The sequence below is a fragment of the Microcaecilia unicolor genome, chromosome 4 (genome assembly GCF_901765095.1).
Source record: "Microcaecilia unicolor chromosome 4, aMicUni1.1, whole genome shotgun sequence".
NCBI classification, from domain to species: domain Eukaryota; kingdom Metazoa; phylum Chordata; class Amphibia; order Gymnophiona; family Siphonopidae; genus Microcaecilia; species Microcaecilia unicolor.
The window spans coordinates 220499371-220520919 of record NC_044034.1 but is presented as its reverse complement, the minus strand read 5'-3'; the positions used below and the strand labels follow the sequence as shown (position 1 = coordinate 220520919).

General features: G+C 43.7%; 1 protein-coding gene across 1 annotated transcript in view; it reads right to left on the bottom strand.

Moving 5' to 3' along the window:
• LOC115469677 (mucin-2-like) overlaps positions 1 to 21549 on the bottom strand; it is a 257743-nt gene that overhangs the window by 45979 nt on the left and 190215 nt on the right. Inside the window, exon 11 of the mRNA XM_030202465.1 lies at positions 15479 to 15635. Within this exon, the coding sequence (XP_030058325.1) occupies positions 15479 to 15635 (157 nt within the window). The remainder of the gene's footprint in view (positions 1 to 15478; positions 15636 to 21549) is intronic.

The window sequence follows — 21549 nt, the reverse complement described above, 5'->3', positions numbered from 1 at the left end:
TAGCTGGGACGGTGATATTTGGAGTGGCTAAGGTAGTATTATTCGTGGGAGGAGGAACGTCACTAGTAGGAACCACAGGATAAGGAGGAGGGGTGGGTTGTGATTCAAGTAAGGTAATATTATCCCCAAAAGCAGTTGTAAGATTGGGGACAATATGGACCGAGCTACTGATATTATTGGGAGCACTTGTAGAATGCAAAACAGGAGAATCAGTGAGGACAGGAGTAGTCGCAGCGTTTTCAATAGGCACAGTAGGTTTGCCAGTTGAAAAGTCTGTTGTGGCCGATGTGTCTGACCAAGGGGTGGGATTACTGGTGGCAAAGGGACTGATCTTTTTTATGGTTTGGGGGGATGTGTGTCCAAACAGGCGTGTGAATGTGGTGTACTGTGGGGGCTCTGTGTAGGCTGCTGTAGTAGGTGGAGAAGTAGTTGCAAGTACAGAAGTAGTTGCAAGTACTGCTGGGGTAGTTGCAAGTACCGAAGTAGTCGCAAGTACCGCTGGGGTAGTTGCAAGAACCGAAGTAGTTGCAAGTACCGTGGCGTTTCCTACGGGCAAAGTAACGTTGCCAGTGGGAAAGGCAGTGAGTGTGATCCAAAGATCAAAGAGGTCACTGTCAGCAGTATAGGTAAACAGGGTAGTGAAAAACAAAACCAAACCTATACAAAGTAGGATCATGCACACGAGTCCAACAGCAAACAATCGAGCAGATGGGAAGCAGAAGAAGAGGGTGTACTGATGTAACACCGTTACTGCTGCTGAGACAACACTTGGGCGGGTGCTGGTTCCGTCCGTGTCGTCAGGAATGGTGTCGTCTTCCAAATAAGTGCCGTCAAAGTCGTTGGACCAATGGGAATTGGTTTCAGATAACTGCTCAGAGTCACACTTATCAACAGGGTAAAGTCCAGTGTTCTGTAGGTCTGGTGGATCTGGTTCCTTGATATCGTCAAGGGCTGCAAGGTTCTCAGCAGTTGGTTCCCTGCGGAGAACTTTGCCAGTGGGGGAGGGTGGTGGTATTAAAACTTTCACAGGAGTGGTTGGGAAAGGTGGTATTGGAATAGGAACTTTATGGAGAGAAATAGTCTGTAAGGGAATGAGCTCTTCTGGAGTGAACAGCGGCGGAACTTGCTGTGGCATTTATCTGGCTTGATTCGGGAAGTACAAATGTAGAATGTCGAGCAGCTCACTGATGTTGCTGTGCAAATTATGTACTGTTGAACACGCAACAGACTCTTGTTCTTCTAGATTCAACTGTCCTGCTAAGTTGCGGATTTGGGTGAGATCTTCTGCAAGGTTACGGATTCGGATGAGACGGATGTGAAGATCTACGTATGGAAGTGGGAGTGCTGGAACAGTTGGAGGAGGAGGTGAGGATGGCAACTCAAAAGCAGGTTCAAATACAGGTGGTTGTTCAGATGGTGACTCTGGAGATTCTGCGAAGGTTTGAATGACAATATCAGCCAGATCAAGGAGGTGCGATTCAGGAGATGGATGGTCTAAGTTGATTAAGTGGTTAAGTCTTTGGTCGAGTTGATCAAGATGGTTCAAAAGTGTTGGATGTGGGGTCGGTGGTCTTGGGCTCAGTGGCGGTGGAGATGGAGTTTGTGGCGGGACAGGTCTCTCCAGTGGCTGCTGTGCTGGAAACATCAATGGAAACATCCAGGAGGCCTGATTCGGTATTCGGGTAGACTCGTATATCTTTCAGATGGACCCAGGATGTGTGGTCCTCAAGCTTAGCAGCTGTAGCTGACAGAGCTTCTATCTTGAAGGGGCCAACGTAGATGGGATCTCGCCAGGTTTTGTGTGTGTAATAACGCCGATGCACTAGATCGCCCACTTTGTAAGGGGGGGATCTATTGGCATCACAATCCCCTCTTTTGTCCGAAAAGGCCTGTGGAATTGAGGACAGAGAACTTACAATAGTCTGCAAGATATCCCAATATACTGAGTATTGATCGGACACTTGAGTGTCTGGATTGCCAGGTAGAAGTCGCATTGGGCGACCTGTACATAATTGGAAAGGCGTCAGTTTAAGGGAAGAGGATGGAGTGGCACGAAGTGATAAGAGTGCCAGTGGGAGGGCATCAAGCCAATTCTTTATCCCATTTGCCATAAGCTGACGCATTTTGGTTTTGAGCAATCCATTGTATCTTTCAACCAAACCATTACTGGTGGGTTTGTAGACACTGACTGTTCTATGCGTAATGCCAAGTGCTGGAAGAAGATTCTGCAGCAGTTCATTTACAAAGTGTGTACCATTATCTGTGGTTATTTTGCCAGGAATACCAAATCGAGGAATAATTTCATTGCACAGTGATTGCGCCATAGTTTGTGCGGTTTCTCTAGAGCAAGGGAAAGCTTCCACCCACCTAGAGAAAGCGTCCACGCAGACAAGCAGATACCGTTTACCACGAACAGGTATCAGCATATCTGTGAAATCAATATACCAATGTTGGCCAGGTCCCTGGACAACAGGTAAATGACCTGAAGGAATGACAGGTCCTCGTTTAGGTGTATACAGATAACATTTGTAACAATTATGAACCACAGTGTTACACATGGGCATCATTTGGGGAGCCCATAATTTGGAAGACAGTTGATCATACAATGTATTAGCATTTAAATGCAAAGGGTAATGGAGGGCATGCAGGAGGAGAGATAAAACATGCTGTGAAACACATAATTGACCGTTGGGATGGGTCCAAATACCATTAGGATTAAGAAAACAGCCTGCTTGCTTCCACAAGGTGATTTCTGCTTGTGTAAGTGAGGACGTGAGGGTAGAAGAGAAGTCGGAGGTTAGGGATTCAGAGGTTACAGGAGGAGTAGGCTCGTTCTGAGGACACTGCGGTACTGGAGATAAGGGAGGTGTAATGATGGGAGGAGTATGTAAAAGGGGTGGGGTGTTTGGAGAGGAGGAATCAGATTGTGTGGAATCGGAAGGAGTTGAAGGAGGCGTGTCAGGAAGTGGTGCTTCGGACACAATGACCGGAAGTGCCGCATCGGCAGCGGTTCCGGAAGGAGGACTGGAAAGGGAAGTGACCTCACGGGCTAGTTCATCAGCAGCATGGTTGCCGTTGATGGCGAAAGAAAAGACTGTCTCCTGATGTGCCTTTATCCAGGAGATACTGGTGCGGAGGCCTTTTTGATGACGCTGCTGCAGCGCGTCAAAAAGAGCAGTCCTCAACGGTAAGTGACTTAGGGGTTGTCCAGTTGAGGAAATCATACCCCTCTGGTTCCATTTGCGAACATGGGAATGCAAGGAAGCAAAAACATAGTCTGAGTCAGTGACAATGCTCAAATCTGAGTGTAGTGCTTTGAATAGCAGAACGTACAAAACAGCAGCAAGTTCTGCAGTTTGGGCGGTGAATGCCTCTGGCAGTCTAAATTGTACAGGGTCGAGTATATGTTCTTCGGGTGTGTAGCGTAGGGCGGCAAAACCAGCTACCCCGTTTTGCTGAGAACCATCTGTAAACCAAACCTCGCCACTCTGCAAGATTTCAGAATGTACATGGAGAGATTCGGGTACAGATAATTGGGTAGTGCACTCATGGGGAAAGATAGCATTCTGTGCTGTCTCTGTTACAGTGAGCAGTGGATCCAGACGTTGAAGGTCAGTTAAGGTTAATGGGTGAATGGAGTGCACTACACTAAACAAAAGTACTTGATACTTTTGCAAACGGCAGACAGTCATGTGACTAATCTGTTTGTCTAATAGATATTTAACATCATGGGACGTGTGAAGGATCACCGGAAGGTGAGGAATGTAGCTGTATAGTTTGGTAACAGCAGTACTGGCGGCAACAAGACCTTTCTCACAAGTTGCAAATGCTCTTTCAACGGGTGAAAAAGTTTCTGAAAGGTAACCACATGCGAGATCATCGTGTTCTTGTGTGATTAGGCAAGACCAAGTATCCTCAGTATGCACAACCCAAAGGTGCACATCCTGAGAGACATCAATGGTTGCCAATGGTGAGGAAAGCATTACATCTTTCACAAGGGCCATAAGATCAGCTGTTTCCTGAGCTGTAAAGTGTAAGGGTTCATGTTTCACTTTCTGTTTACCTTGTAGTTTCATGTAAAATGGCTGAGTCCGGGCGGAATAATTGGGTATCCAAAGGCGACAGAAGTTTAGCATGCCAAGGACACCTCTGAGATCAGAAACTGTTGTGGGCATACGCAAAGAAGAAACATGTTGCAGGGTATCGGGACCTAGGCCCTTCTGACGGGGGCCAATGTGATGGCCAAGGAAGGTAACATGTGTCTGAGCAACTTTTAATTTCTTTCTGTTGACTTTGTAGCCTTTCGTAGCAAGAAAGCCTAGAAAGTCACAGGTGACTTGAACACAAGTGTCAAAGTCAGGGCAGGTGATAAGCATGTCATCCACATACTGAACAATAGACGTATGTGGTGGGAGAACATACCTGTCACGTTTAAATTCCTGTATGTGTTGTGCTAGAGTTTGGGAAAAGATGGTAGGACTGTCAGTGAATCCCTGGGGAAGGCGAGTCCACTGATATGTTGTGTTATTGAATTGGAAGGCCGTTAGCGGACGGCTTACAGGGTCGAGAGTGATGGAAAAGAAGGCGTTGGATAAATCAATAGTGGAATGGTATGTTTGCAAGGAGATGCTATTGAGGAGTGTAGTCGGGTTTTCAACGTTCGGAAATACAGCGTAAGTGAGGTCATTTAGCGCTCGTAAGTCTTGTACTATACGGAAGGCGCCAGGTTCTTTCTTTGGGACAGGGAACAATGGAGTGTTGTATGGTGAATTACATTTTTCAATGATGCCTTGCTGTAATAAGGAATCAATTTGTTCCTGAGCTCCAGCAATAACTTCAGGTTTTAGCGGATATTGGGCGATTTTGGGGCCTTTACAGCCAGGTAAGAGCTGGATACGATGGGGAGGACCTGTTACTTGACCATAGGGCTTATCAGGTGTAGCCCAAAGGAAACCCGGCAAATAATTTAGCGCCACCTCTATTTGTTTCTCAACCATAGAAGTGACAGCCATCATGAGTGAAGTGCTTTCATTAGGGGAGGGATCAAAATGAATTTCAAAATGAAACAATGTCAGCAGATCTCTTCCCAGTAAATTGACAGGACATAGTGGAGCATACAAAAAAGGAGCCGAAAGTTGCAGATCGGCATATTTAGTGGGCAGGGGTTCAAGCAGTGGTGTGTCCGTTGGGACACCATCAAATCCTGTGGTGGTGATGTTGTTTGGAGAAACTTTGAGAAACTTCTGCAGTTTGTGCGGAACATGGGCAAGCACAGAGCGAGAAGCGCCTGTGTCAATTAAAAAGGGAACGGGAACATCACAAATTAGCAAGGTGATCATAGGATCGTCTAGTCCTGCTGCAGTGCGGACCACGCCTAGTCACTGTGGGCGGCGTTGATCCGGGTTCCATAATGGGAATGACTGTCGTTCTGGAGGGTTTTGGCGGAGCTGACTTCTGGGTATACAGTGTGGTGGTTGTGAACTTTCGCGTGCATAATGACCGTATTGCTGACAGCGGTAGCACATGACATCGGGAAAGCGATCAGGACTAGGCCGGGAACGGTAGTCTCTGGGTCGTCTGTTATCATCTGGAGGGCCCCGTAGGGGACCTCTCCGAGGTTGAGAGCGGCGGCCTCGCTCTTCAGGGTAGTCTATTCTCTGATCTGGATGGTAGGGACGTCGGCCCTGATTGCGGGTGTTATTGTCATTGCGTTGATCAGCATACATAACAACAACAGGGGGAGAGGTCTCGGGGGTATTGGGATCAGCGTCAGGGCTCTTGGAGATCTTTTCTTTGAGATCTTCAGTTTGTAGCACTTCTAAGTTAGTGCGTACTGTCTTACGATGTTGTGCTTCATCTTGTTTGCTTTTAATGAGTCTTCTACAATGATGTAGAATGTGCTCACGGATTTTTGGCCATTTTTCTAATTGGAGACCAACTGTGTTCTCCAGTTTATTTTTAATCTCTGCGGGTAAGGTTCCCTTAAGTAAATGGTAGAACACTGGAAGGGCATTATCGGAGTCAAATTTTTCCTCCGTCTCTTCTTTAAAGAGATCTTGGAGTCTGAGTAAGTAAGCCTCAATAGGCTCTGAATCCATTTCCCATCTTTGGGAAGTGATAACTGAAAAATCTTTAAGAGCCGGATACATGGTCCGGATTTCCTGAAATACTTTGGTCTGAATCTCTGTTAAAGGGTTGCCATCATACTGGGTATCGGTTACAAATTTGGCATAGCCTGATTGGGTGAATATGTCAGTGACACTGGCGTGTGGGGTTCTGCCCAAAAGCGCTTTCATGTCTCCAACTGACAGGGTGGTACCCAGTGTAATGTCCTGTAATTTCTTTAACCATCGGTTGCCTCCCATTGCAATATCTGGGAGTTGTAGTATTAGGCTATTTAATTCAACAGCCGAATGTGGGGTGTACTCTGTATGAGGGACACCACCTGACATCTTATTCAGCAGGGGAAAGAGTTTTACTTTCTCAAAGGGTTTAACCAATGAAGATGTAAGAAGATCGATCGCGGCGGTCGGGGGGAATTGATTCTCATACTTCTTCCAAACCTGAAGGCCTTGGATTAAGTAGAGGGTTGTTTTCTGATCCCAATGGGGGTCAGGGTGGTCATAAATAAGATCTCGCACTAGCGAGAGCTTGTCAGACCGCAAGGATCCTTCACGTGGGAAAAGGGCGGACTGGGGCTGGAGAGCCTCAGACCATCCTGCAAGGTTATCAATCCATGGCTGAACATAATGCCATGAGTTCTCATGTAAGGCAACATATTGGGCAGGTGTGCTAGGACTAGATAAGATAGGTTCTGTACTGATATTCAGACCTGTAGAGTGACGGGGACTGCCAATGACTGCTAGGCAGCGGCTGGATCCCTCATTAGTAAGATAACTTCGAGGGTGCCGCTGTCTGGTGTGATGAGAAATAACATCATGTTGTTGGGGTAATTCGGATCTTGGTGCAACAGATGCAACAGTGTCCGGGATATCAGAACGCGGTTGTGTTGACAGGGACTTGCGTAAGGAACGAAGTCCTTCTGAAACGAACGCGAGGTCATCTCCCATACTGGCCAATGTATGACCATATTGCATAGGTCGTTCTCCAGTGGGGACTGGGGTAGTAAGGGGAAGAGCCTTAGGGAAAGTGAGACGAGGTGAATCGCTATCTTGAAGAGAGGAAAAATCGAGCATCGGAGGGGGCTCATTTCGAATATCCTCCATGTCAGATTTTGTTGGGAGTTGTTGTTTTAAAACTTCCCATGCTTCTTCTAATGGGGAGGGTCTTACCTTTGGTTGCCCCTCTTTAGCCGGTATCTGAACCTTTGGCCGTGCACCTAACGTGTCCCATCTAGGGGGAGTAGAACATTCAGGTGCAAGAATGGGCATGGATGGATTATCCGAGTCAGGGGGTAATTTTACATAACCCTGATCGTATAATTCCTGACAAATTGCTCGTGCCTGTGTGGCAGGACTGCATGGAACAAAACCCATCTGTCGTAACTGAGACAGAGAAGGGCATGGTAATGATGGCGGGGGCAGGGGACCAGTTTGAGCCGAGGAGTCCAAATGTGGTGGTGGGGGTGATGTCTGAGTTGTATGTCCCATATATGGGTAAGTAGTCGTTTGGGTGGTCATGTGTGAGGTCATTCCTGATCCAAGTGCTGGACAGAGGGAGGTCTGGGCAGCCGCGTCAGTTTGACTGGTAGCTGGGCGTTGGATGTTGACCGGAACCGGTGGGTTCTGGACACAAGGATATTGTTCAATAATGGGAGGGGGTATCTCAATCTCATAACCTCCAATAGTGCGATAGACATGACGTGTCTGTGGGGTCAGAGTCTGGGTCTGAGTAGTTACTTGCATCGTTGGAGCAGTTGTGACAGTGGGCGACTGAGCGATAGTCTGAGCCACTGGTATTGTTGCGGGGGTTATGGGCGGTTGAGTTGGTGCCGACCCCTGGGACATAGGGAGAGGGTTCTTTTGAGATGAAAGAGGAGATATATCAACAACACCAGCAATGTGCACAGTGGTAGGTGGGTCGAAAATCGCAGGAGCTAGAGATCCCGCAGTCACTGTTTGTGATCCCTGGGACGAGGAGGTCTCCGTCTGAGATCCCTGGGAATTCTGTAGCAGAGGATCAGTGATAGGTTTATCACAATATCCTGGGGGTATTGGGGTATATCCCACTGCACATGGTAGCAGCTTAGTAGTGCTTGCGGCAGCAGCTGCGTCATAAGGTGGTGGGGCAGTAGGTGTCACTGGATCTTGGTAGGGGGCTTGATCAGTATCGGATTTACCTAAACTCCTATCGTTCTGGTTTCGTGCAATAAGTATGAACTTATTAATAGCAGCTAAATGTTTATCCCTAGATTTTCCTGTTTTGTTGGACTCATTGTAGCAGACCAAGGCTTGGAGTTTGCCCTGATCAAATGAGCCCTTTGATGGCCATTCCAGTCCTTGATCCTTAGCGGACCAAGCGGTATGCCAGGTTTGACATAAGCGGGTAAGTTCTTTCCTATCAGCGGGAAAGAAATTAAGGACTCTTTCCAGGGGACTAGGGGATGAGGAGGGGGACATAGTGGAATCTGAAATAGGGGGAAGACAATCCACATAGGAACTCATAGGAAGGTGTATTCAATATAATGCAATATCTACAAGTGAGATGGTACAAGTCAAATATGTAAGATCTATAACAGGGGCAACTAAAGTATACAAACAATAACGTGCAAGGGAAAATTATCTAAACAAAAACATGCATCATGCGTATACAAAACACTTTTATACTCACGCGTCTTCAAGAGCGTCCCGGTGGCGGAACCTAGAACAGAAATTACTAATTGGCGGAAAGCTCAATGCTTTTGCCGCAGGTTACATGAACAGAGAAGTGGAAGTAACAGAATAAAAGCAGTGTTTAAGAAAATAGTGCTAATGTGAATAGTGTCAGCTTTTATATATTTATACTACTCTACCCCTAATTAATGAAAACTACTCTCCAGAGTGTGCTTCTAAAGGCATAAAGAAACCCGGTTTCCCTGCCTGCCAGGAACTGGTTCAGATCCTTAGCCATGAGCTCCGGCTCATGATAGAGCCCCTAAAAAGGGACATTGCAAACACTCCCAAAAAGAACTAAAAAAAAAAAACCAGCGAATAAGGTCTCGAGAGTCGAAGAGCAGCGGTCCAATGGGTTTCCACTGATTAGGGGATCCACGCGACTAACCACCCCAATGGGCCTTTAAAGCTTCGGCGGCATCCACTCAACAACAAAGCATGCAAAAAAATTTCATAGCTGGGCAGTATCTCACATAACCGAACCGTGACTAGGCAGCATATCACATAACCTAACCGTCCTAAAAAGAATTTATGGCAGGGCAGCATCCCACATTACCTAACCGTCCACAAATATGGAAAGGCCCGAGTCAACTAGTCCAAACTCGCAACGAAAAGCGTCAGACGTCTCTATATTGCTCCCACGCTCATCTGTACTAGCTAACTCATATGTGGGCAATAATACCGAATCCGCAGGCCACTCCGAAAATGGAATGGAAGTCTGCTCAAAATCTACTAATTAAGATACCGTCATCCATTGAAGGATCCCCTCCAATGGGTGTAAGCCCCAGGCATCGGTATCAAACCCAATGGTTATAACGTGACACAGGTAAGAAAAATATTTAAAAAAAGAAGTAAAAGGAAAAAGAGAGAAATAAAATAATAAAGATATATGTCATGTTCCTAGAAAGAATCCCTGAAACCTAATCCAGCGATAGCAAGTAAAAATAAAAAATAAAAAAACATGTAAGCTCTTCGGGTAAGGTACATTCACTATACACTAGATAAAACACTTGCCACACATCAGACAATGAAAGGAAGACTGCGAAGCAATAGAGCGAAACAATTGACAATAAGGGAGGTTTGAGCAAGCAGTACGAAATCAATCATGCAAAACGAGCAAAGCAGAAGAAGTTCAGAGAGATACGTGACATTCACTGAAGCGGGGCTTAGAGATTGATGGACAGGCATTGTAGATCATTAAGCAAACAGCATAATATTTTCTCGTACGGCTGACATCCTTTGTATCGGGAAGAAAATTAAAGATAAGTATATAAACTGATTTTATTAAAGTAAAACGAGTTGTATATTAGTGTTATGAAAATGTGAAGATTATAAGTGAGCAGCGAACCAGCGCTGCCATCATGAAAGTAAAACCTAACAGTATTTGAGCACAAATGTTTTTGCAGGAAAGAGCTTGTGTCTATTAAAAATAAAGAACATAACGCATATAGAGAGGAAACTAGGTTGAATGCATGGCTTGGAAACAATGCTCTATACCCTTTTTCATAGAACAGTAGCACAATAGGATAGCATTTAAAAAGGAGAAAAACACCAGATTCTTAACGGCAAAACAAAACATGTGGATAAACATGCAACGGGCATCCTGAAATGCTATCGGTTAATCATTCTACAGGAAATAAATGCGTTTCAATCATAACAAGGAAATATATGACAATATTGCGGATTAGTAAGACATGTGTTTCTAAATGTTACACATCCAAGTGTTAACCCACACCATAACAGTTCAAAACTGGAATCACGAAGTATTAAATCTAGATATTAACATAATGAGATATGGGGGGGGGCCATACAAATACACATAATAAAGTACATGTGCCATCAATTACCCAGTATACTAAAAATAAATTAAAGAAGCATCATCGGGCATGTGAAACCAAGGCAGAGGAAAGAAGGAGAAAGCCGGTTTTGAAGGGAAAGTACACAAATTTCTATTTGAAGGGAAAAAAACATTTTTAAAACTATGTAAGCACGTTGCGGAACACAATAAGGTTTAAATCTTGCCTCAGAAACAGAGTGAGAAAGCATTAAAGTATCAGACGGTCTATTGTTTAGGGAGGGGGGGGAAATAAATAAAATTATGTAAGAGGAGAGCATCAGAGATGAGGGCAGGGGGGGGGGGGGTGTTTCAAAGTCGAGGGATTCAGAAATATGGGCACCGCAAGTACTTGCAAAGTAAAGACACGGGCTGACAATACTTAGAACTAGTAACAGACCTGTCACAGGGTATCAAAGGAGATGATAGGGCAGAAGAATCAGTGACAGAGACAAGAACATAACATTGCCAACATGAGAGCAGGAAATATAGCCCAAAAGAAAAGGGATATTCCGTCGCAAGAACCAACGGAGGTCAATACTGAGTAGAAGCAGGATTTAATAATAGATTCCAAAGATAGAGATTAGCAGAAACTAGACTGTGCATAGAAGAGGAAGAGAAACAGCTGCACATTACACATTACGCCCTTATAAATTATAAATTAAAATATAATTATAAATTAAGAAAGCATGGCACATGGGGTTTTCTTTTGTGCAAGGATAGAATATAGAAAAAATGAGAAATCACATTAACAAAACACTGGCAACCTCTAAATAGCCGGTGAGAGGAACCAGGTGCTTCCTACAGTTACTAAGATACAGAGATGAGAAATGCAGAGGTAAAACAGCTTACAGTTGTCTCAGTGAAGAAGGGAAAAAAGTACAAATCAGACGGTGTTCAGAGACATATGAAAAGATGCAAAAGGGAGCGGAGACGCCCACGGACAACAAGATGGGCACATACCGGGACAGTAGTTAAAAAAGGGGAAATAAGAGTTACTACGCAGTTTTTTATTAAAGACCAGGAAATGTGTGTATCAGCTGAAAAAATTGCAAAGAATCATAAGATTGAAAGTCTAAATCTTTCACAGAAGCACTGCAATATAGTTGCAAACTGGCATGAGGAGAAAACCACAGTGAAGGTTTCAGTGCAGCGCAAAGAAAATGAGCCGACGTATTTTTAGAGTAGGAAGGAGGGGGGGCTGTGGGCTGTTTAGAAGGCACACAAACCAGAATGATTTGTTAGGAGACATAAGATTTAAGGGAACAGCCGTGAACAAAGGTTCAGGCAAAAGTACAAACATGTGATCAACAGATAGGGATAGCAGAGAACTTAAGGAACATAAACTTAGGCAAGAAAGACAAAGGGAGGGCAGAGACTTAAGGCACGAAATGTCAAGGCGTTAGGCAAAGAATAGCCAGCATAAGACCGCTAATGACAATCGTGGTGAAATAAGAAAAAAACAGCCAGCATCTGCTAGGCGTGGTCTCCCAGCCTAGAAACGAGATGCCACTCGTACCCTTACACACTGCAAACACTCAAAAGGGACAGTGTATAGGTGATGAATAAAAGAAAAGATATAAGGACAGTTATCAGAGGGACAGAATCACAAAAGGACAGGAACAGAGAAACAAATGTGCCAGTCCAGCGCAGGAGAATAAGGCGTGCAGGGGAGATGAGAAGAAGGCAGAAAAATAGAAAAGGAACAGAGGAGGAAGGCAGAAAGATAAAAGAATAGTTGCGGGAGGGGTAAGAAAAAGAACGGACAGAATATCAGTGCCCAGTACCCCTCAAATGGGCAATGTCCGTGAGAAGGAAAAGAAAAATAAGCAAATACAGAGAAAGGACATCATAACGGGGGGGGGGGGGAATATGAGAGAAAAAGAGAAAGGAATATTGAGTGACAGAAATAAAGGATTGAACGCACAGATTAAAGTATCCCCTCTTGCGTTCAAATGGCGGGCGGTACCGGTCAGCGATCAGGAGTCACCAAATGTTAATTTTAGAGGCCCTCTTTGCGCCCCAGGAATACCCTACTCCAGGGACAAAGGGCCTGCGCTTCCATTACGTGTTGGGCCGCCTGCCTAAATCCTTTTGATATTCCATCCCAGTGATATGTCTCTTGTGTAGATACCAGAAGGCGTAAGTCTAGGATACTGTCCATGACCATGGCCTTCTGTCTATCAGGATCTAAGTGAATCCTTGGTCATCTATGTAGTTAAATGTATTCTATTAAAATGCAGCAGTAATTTATATAGACTTTGAGTGTTAGTTGTGTGTGTGGCTTAGTTTGTAGTATCAAGGAAAGGTGAAGAATACTTGAAAATAAAGACAGAGATAGATTTCAGAGAGAAGGCTTTATTCTTACCAAGTTTTTCAAAGTACAGACATCAAACAGTTGCTGGGTTCAACAGCACAGGGCCCTGCCGTCCGAGAAGAAGCGTTGGGGATGACTCCAACTTTCTCTCAAAATCTTATCCCTTTTATAGCCACAGATTCCAATAGAAGTCTATTGTGAGGAACCTTTTTTTTCTAATATTTCTCAATTTCTGAGATCATACTTTCGTATCCGGCCAGATGTACATCTGTACCCAACTCTCTTCCGTTCTATCTATTTCTAGAGTTTCCACACTTCCGTAGATGTCAACATGTTTTTCGAACATTTTGTTTTTGTCGTTTACCAAAATATCTTTCTGTTAAGATACCAGTTTCACATCTTTCTTTTGTAATACCTTTCATAACATCTTATGATCTCTGTGCCATCTAATGGAAAATAAGTCCCACTTTAAAAACCTCATTTTATTCCTTTTACCCATTATTATTTCATTATAGGTGCTATATTCAATTAGAAAGTTGTACCTGGTTGTGTGAAGACCCATTGTTCAGACCTGCTTTTTGCAGATTCTCAAATATGATATCATTAGCTTGTTATTTGGCCTAGTCAGTACTTTTCCTGTTGCTCTAGCCTGTGTAGCTTAGCCCACCACTATTCCAGTGGTAGGTCTGAAGCCAGGCCACATATTAACACAAACAACATAACATATTAATAATATGTAATAACATAACATATTAGATAAATTCGGGATTGGTGGAAACATACTCAGCTGGATCAAGGGCTTCCTAGCCACAAGAACATACCAAGTAAACTCAAACTCAAGCATATCACCACCGTGGAATGCAGACTGTGGAGTACTGCAAGGATCACTGCTATCATCAATACTCTTCAACCTAATGATGACCCCACTAGCCAAGTCCTTATCCAACCAAGGCCTTAACCCTTCCATATATGCAGATGATATAATAATATACATTCCGTACAATACCAATCTGACAGAAATCACCAACGAAATCAAGCTCAGCTTGAACATCATGGACTCATGGGCAAATGCATTTCAACTAAAACTCAATACAGAAAAAAACTCATTGTCTCATCCTCTCATCCCAACACAGCGCAGACAACCCCACAAGCATCAACACCCCAGACTACACCCTTCCTATATCAGACTGCCTGATAATCCTTCGGAGTTACAATAGACCGCAACTTAACACTAGAGAGCCAAGCGACATCCACAACAAAGAAAATGTTCCACTCAATGTGGAAACTCAAACGCTTGAAACAATTCTTCCCGAGGGATACATTCCGGAACCTGATACAATCAATGGTGCTAAGCCACGTAGACTACTGCAATGGAATTTATGCAGGATACAAAGAACAAACATTAAAGAAACTCCAGACCGCTCAAAACATGGCAGCTAGGCTTATATTCAGAAAAACGCGATTTGAAAGAGCAAAACCCCTCCGCGAAAAACTACACTGGCTCCCAATCAAAGAATGTATTGCCTTCAAAATCTGCACCCTGGTCCACAAAATTATTTACGGTGAAGACCCGGGATACATGACAGACTTGATTGACTTACCAACTAGAAACACATCAGAATCAACACAATCATACCTAAATCTACACTACCCAAGCTGCAAAGGACTTAAATACAAATCAACTTATGCATCCAGCTTTTCCTACATAAGCACACAACTGTAGAACGCACAACCAAAAGCCTTGAAAATGACTTACGACCACCTAAACTTCCGGAAATCACTAAAAACTAACCTGTTCAAAAAGGCATACCCCACCAATCCAACGTAAATGCCTGATTCTTGCAACACCACAAAACTCAAGTACGTAATGGACAAAGCTCAACTCTTCCGATGTACGTTTCCCCAATGTGGCCATGTCACATGAACTTTATCTTACCACAACATCACTTTGTATTTGTTCTCACCGGAGTCTGCAAATGCCTCTCTGGTGCTATGTAAGCCACATTGAGCCTACAAGTAGGTGGGAAAATGTAGGATACAAATGTAACAAATAAATAAATATTAATGTGGCATAATGTTTTAAGAAGATCCAAACCAGGGCTCATTCAATGACATCATCCAATTGTGGAGACTGAATATCCTGCTTGTGCTAGGAAAAAGAGCTTATTAAAAAGTGGCTTCTATAGCCAGAAAGCTGTCTCAAGCAGGACACCCCGTTATCATTGTGATAACCCTCCATAGACCTGGATTCTGCCCATCTGAGCCTTCTAAGAGCTCTGTGACTGCTTCTTAGTCATCACCTGCAATATTCTCTGCTCCAACATGCATGAGCAGGGACTGGCAGACAATGTGACAGTTCTCCTGAGACATGGACACATGTATTAAAATGAAGCTTCCTGAAGGTGAGAAACTAGACAGTGAACTGGCTTTTGATACTTATTCAACAAACTCTAGAACTGCCTTAAAAAAAATGTTAATAGGATAAGCAATACTCACGGCAAAAGTTTTGTAGTCTCCAGTGGATGCATATCTGGACTTCATTGCAGGCTGCAGCATAGGCGGCTATAGCTGTGCACAGGCACTCAAAATCATTGGTGGTTTGACAGATACATGCGTCCCACAAACAAGTATGGTAGTAAGAAGCTGGATTAACCTTTATAATACAAAACAGACTGGTATAAATATGTATACATTATCTGGTTAGCTACTCTGATTTTTCTAATAGGGTATTTTTTGGAACTTTAAAAAAAAATCTTTTTTATTTGTACAGGCAACACAGTACAGGTGTAACATTACATGCAATCATTGCTTGTATATTGATGCTGTATAGTTTCCTTTTGGTTGTTGGATTTGTCTCTCCTGTTTAATAATGGTATTAAACCCCCTCCCCCCCCATGCAATCAAAATCAAAATGAAAGATAAACCTTGCCTGAGCTTAACATTCAGTTGTTGAAGTATTGTAATTTCTGCCATTTTGCTCTTCCACAAATCCTTGTGGAGACTAGCTCTCCAAGTATGAATAATCATTAACTGGGCCGTGGCAACTAATTAGTCTGTTAACCTACTAATGCTTGATGGAAAATATACCTTTTCTGTAGCCCTAAGCGATAGATACTTGGATACAGAGTGAAATTACGTTGCATATCTCAGAGATAATTTGGCCCAATTAGATCTAAAGATTTTATCCAAATGTAGAGAAAAAGAAAAGTGTAAAATACATCCTATGAAGTAGATCACATATACATACATATGTTACCTACATACAGCATGTGCGCGCACACACACACACACACACGTGTGTATCTGTTTGATGCCTACTATATCTGGTTCCATTCATAGTAGCCCTAATTTCCCTGAAAATATGGGTTCTACTTCTGCATTATAGACTGATTGGTAACATTTTCATCCAGGTTAATTCTGATACAAGTGTACACAAAGAAAAGCAGATGTTTGTTTACTATGGATTGTACAGTGTTTTCCAAAGCCCAGGGTAATAGCTACTGTTGAAACAGCCTGGTAAAAAACCCCTGTCTGCCCAATGGAAGTGGCCACCTGCTGTTGAAACGAAGTACCCTCTGCTCTCTGTTCCTGCTTTCCAGCAACAGCAACTCTCTCTATCTCCCTCTCCCCTACTCATGATTATGGCATCTCTGTCTCTACCTCCCCCTCCACTCTCCATACCATTATCGTCCATACTCATGCCAGCAGTGGCAGCAATGAAAACAGACAGCACCTGGCTAGCCCTGCCAGAACCTTTCCTTTGCTGCATCCCACCTTCTCATGATATAGTAAGACATTGTGGGTCTGATAGTCTGGGGTGATCATGAGTGTGTATGTGTGTGGGGGGGGGGGGGGGGGCGGGAGAAGCACAGAGTAAGAGATTGTTTGATTTTAAGGGGGGATAAAAATGTGCCAAGGACACATGCTGAAGAGAGCAACAGAGTGTGTATGTGTGTGTGTGTATGCGAATACCTGGCGGGAACAATAAGAGGAGAGAGCAAAGAGTGAGCGAGCAAGGGTGTGTGTGTGTGAGGTGAAATTCAAGGAAAAGGGGAACAAGGGAGCTATAGGTGTTTTGTGGTGTAACAGTGTGAAGGGAGACCAAGACAGTGAGTACACATACAAGAGTATGTAGGGGAGAGGGGGAGAGAACTAGAAGGTGAGTGTATATGTGGGCAAAGAGGAGACAGCAAGAGAGTGTGAGGGCGGTGAGGGAGAAGACCAGGGATGGCAAGAAATGGAGAAAATCCTGGATTGGAGGGGGTGGGGAGTGGAAGGAATCCAGGGTGATAATGTTGAGGTAGAGGAATGTTGAAAGGAGAGCAGATAGAAGGTAAAGGAAGAGGAGAGAGAAAAAAACCCAGAAGGACCCAGAAAAAGAATGAAAAAAAAAAGCAAAGAAAGAGATAAAGAAGAAAGAGAAACAGAAAAGAAAAAGGAAGGAGGGCACCAGAGATAGAGAGAAACTAAAACAAATGAAATAGAGACAAGGACAAAGAATGAGAAAAAAAAAAGACATTGAGCCACAGCTCTTTAGAGACCTCAAAGGTTGGAAACCAATTTATTATCTGATATTGAATATTAATCAAGAAGAAAGGAGTTCCTGGGGGATGGAGAACTAAAGGAAGAAAGTTTGTGCAGCCCACACCCCATCCTTCCACACCTCCCCCTTTCCCATTCTTCTTCTTCAGCCCCACCAAAGAGTTGGTCACCAGGTGCTTTGGAGAATGGAATGATTCTGTCCACTCCCTGTCAACAAGAGGGAAGACCAGATCACCCACAGAGAAGGCAACAGAGAGGACTGGTTAGTAGGTGGATTAAGAATTGGTTATTGAACAAAAAATAGAGGATAGGGTGAATTGTCCATTTTTCTCAATGGAGGAGGGTGAATAGTGGAGTGCCACAGGGATCTTTACTGGGACCGGTACTATTTAACATATTTATAAATGATCTGGAAATCAGAACAACAAGTGAGCTGATTAAATTTGCAGATGACACAAAACTATTTAAAGTTTTCAAAATGCATATGGATTGTGAAAAATTGCAGGAAGACTTTAGGAAACTGGAAGATTGGGCATCCAAATGGCAGATGAAATTTAATGTAGACAAATGCAAAGTGATGCACATTGGGAAGAATAATCCAAATCATATTTACCTGATACTAGGGTCCACTTTAGGGGTCAGCACTCAAGAAAAAGACCTAGGTGCCAATGTAGTCAATATGCTGAAATCTTCTGCCCCGTGTGCGGCGGCGGCGGCCAAAAAAGCAAACAGAATGCTAGGAATAATTATGAGAGAGATGCAAAATAGGACCAAAAATATTATAATGGCTCTGAATTGCTCCATGGTTCAAAGAAGAGCAATAGAACACCTCTCATATGAGGAAAGGCTAAAGAGGTTAGGGCTCTTCAGCTTGGAAAAATGATGGCTGAGGGGGGATATGATTGAGGTCTACAAAATCCTGAGTGATGTGGAGCAGGTGGAGGTAAATCAATTTTTCACTCATTCAAAAAGTAGGAAGATCAGGGGACACTCAATGAAATTGCATGAAAATATTTTTAAAACAAATAGAAGGAAATATTTTTTCCACTCAATGAATAGTTAAGTTCTGGGTTTTAAAAAGGTTTGGAGGAATAGTCCATAGTCTGTTATTGAGATGGACTTCGGGGAAGTCACTGCTTGCCCTGGGTTTGGTAGCATGGAATGCTACTAATTGAATTTCTGCCAGGTACTTGTGACCTGGATTGGCCATTGGTCTGACCCAGGATGACTATTCTTATGTTTTTATGTAAGGATTAGTGCAATGAAAGATCAGAGTTTCTCCTGATGGTGACTGGGTTATACTTATAGTATGGACTTTGCTGAACACTATACATATCTATGGGGGTGCCCACACAAACAGTGAGGCTGACCTGGGTAACAGAAGGATCCAGATGCAACATGAATCATTTCTTTCCTGATCCTGCCAGTGATGGGGGAGGACATATGGGTGTTGGGTGGGGCAGAATTTGCCCTTTTATGAAAGGTTGATCCCTAGAAGTAGTAACATGAGACTATCGCCAGGGATCATCAGGCACCATTTTGCACCCAGGGCCATACAAAGTGGGAGCAGAAGGGGACCCATTCCTGCCCTCTCCCACTAGATCATCATGGATGGACCCCAGGTAAACCCCAGGGGTGCTTGAGTGGTTAGGGTGGTCGTGGGTGCATCAGAGGTGCAGGATGAGGGCATCAGACTGAGGGGGGCCTGAGTTGGGAAGATTCAGATTCTTGTGCCTGCATTGGGGGGAGGGGATCACTTCTCTGCATCTGTGCAGAATAACTAATAACTTCATTATTTTGGATTTAAATGTGCTGTGCGCTAGTATTTACCTGATGTTTTGCACACGGTTAGCTCCTGTACAAAACTCCTTTCTATATAGGGTGAACACCAAATTGAACACAAAAGCCAAGTTAACCTGTATGCAAAGCCTAGTGCACTCTACTGATTTGGCCCTGAGTCTATGTGTGTGTGTGTGTGTGTGTCCGAGAGAAAGAGAGCAAGAGAGAAAGGATTGACCTTTAGGTTTGTGCGAGAGAGGGGATTGGCACCTGAAGCTAATGTTTATTTGAGAAGGTACCAGGGATGAAAGTGTGAGAAAGGGCACCAGAGAAGGATGAAAAAGGGGACTATGTGGAAGGGAAGAGACTGTAGGGACGGGGAGGAAGTATGACCAGAAGTGAGGAGTGGAGGTCCCCTTCCTTCCACAGTCTTCATCCTCCCTCCCCTGCTTATTTGGATCCTTCCCTAAAGTTTTCATTCTTCATTCCCTAAAGTGTTTGATGAAAGAATAGTTAGACGTCTTCTATTTATAGAAATATTGTTACAATAAAGATGCTAATTTGACTGCACGTATTTTGCAGGTTTCAGCTAATGCATTATGCCACAGAGAAATGGGTAGAAAGGAACTTTTGCCTTTATTTTGCTGCAGGAACCCACGCAGTAGTACCATGAGACTACTGCTAGAGTCAGATTCACAATTTTGAACCTGGTTCTTGGATGGGGAGGAGCAACAGGGGATCACTCCTGCTCTCCACTAGAAACCAGGGCCAGAGGTGGAAAGTCAGCACGGAATGGCTATAGACAAAGCAGTCCATGCAGCAGCTCTGTTAGGTGACTTGTTTATTTGTGAACTGTCAACAGCATGACTGCAACAACACAATTGGCAATGTAGTGTAATATGCAGTAGATGTCTTCCTTGCACAGGAATGTGAGGGAGTATATAGGAAGTTAATAATACTCTTTAACAGAGCCACATTAAATTCCATAATACAGAACAGAAAGGGCATGGCTCAACAAAGGCAAGATAAAAACTCCCACGCAGAGCTAAGGCAGGGAAGACAAGAAAAGCTTTCTAGCAAATGCCTTTACCACCTATCTGTAAGCAGCAGAAGCTTAATCCAGAAAGATCAAATTTTATCTGTGAAGGAAACAGGCTTACAGCTTAAATTGTATGAATTGTTGATTAACACATACATTTTTGACTGCATTGAGGGTTACAGTTTTCATATACCCAACTTACATGGCTAAAACAATTTTTGCTCATGGTAAGCTCTTTAAAAATTGTCCTTTAGGCAGGGCCAGTCCTGCCACTAGGTGGACTAAATGTTTGCCTAGGGTATCAGAATTTGGGGGTTTCAGCATGGCATTGGTATGGCTGGCTAGACACAAGTAGTACAGCACTTGAAAACTCAGTGGGCTTTGAACACACATGCATGTTCAAAGCCCGTTTTATCCTCTGACAGGAACTTTGCATTGGAGGGGGCAGAATATGGCAGGCCTTCAGTGTGGACAGATATGCAAGGAACTCACATCATATGCACCACCTTTGGAGCTGCAGAATGTCTAGGCGAAGGTAGGGGTAGTTGTGATGGTGGCAGTGGATGAAGAGAGGATGCAGGCCAGGGAAGAAAAGAGTAGGAAGATGCTGGACATAGTGGTGGTGGGGAGCAGGAAGAAATGGAGATGCTGGACACCTGGAGAATGAATAGAAGGGAAGATACTAGACATGAGAGGGGGAAGGGAAGGTGAGTTGCTGGAGTATAGAGGATAGGGGAGATGCTGGAAATGGGGAGGGGGTAGGCAAGGGGAGATGGGAATGGGGGGTAGGCAAGGGGAGATGGAAAGGTCAAGAAAGGGGATGGGATTCGATATACCATATTTCTGTGGTTATAATCAAAGTGGTTTCATATTATATACAGGTACTGACGTACAAAGCTCTGGAGTCAGTAATTTATTGATGCAGATCATTGTCTCTGCTTGCCATCAGAAGAACTTAGTAATCTATAATGTATGAGGAATCTTCACATACAAACCAATTAAGAAGAAGTTTTATAACAAACCATCATCAAACACAGGAGCTAAATAAACAGAGTTGACTGACCTTTTTCTTTCAAAATAGGTACCAGATAATCCTTCTTTATGTACAGGACAGACCTTTACTATACAAAAAAACAGCGAAGATGACTCTAAAAAATGAGGAAAACAAAAATGATGAAAAATAAAGACGGTACTCTGATGGTGAAGA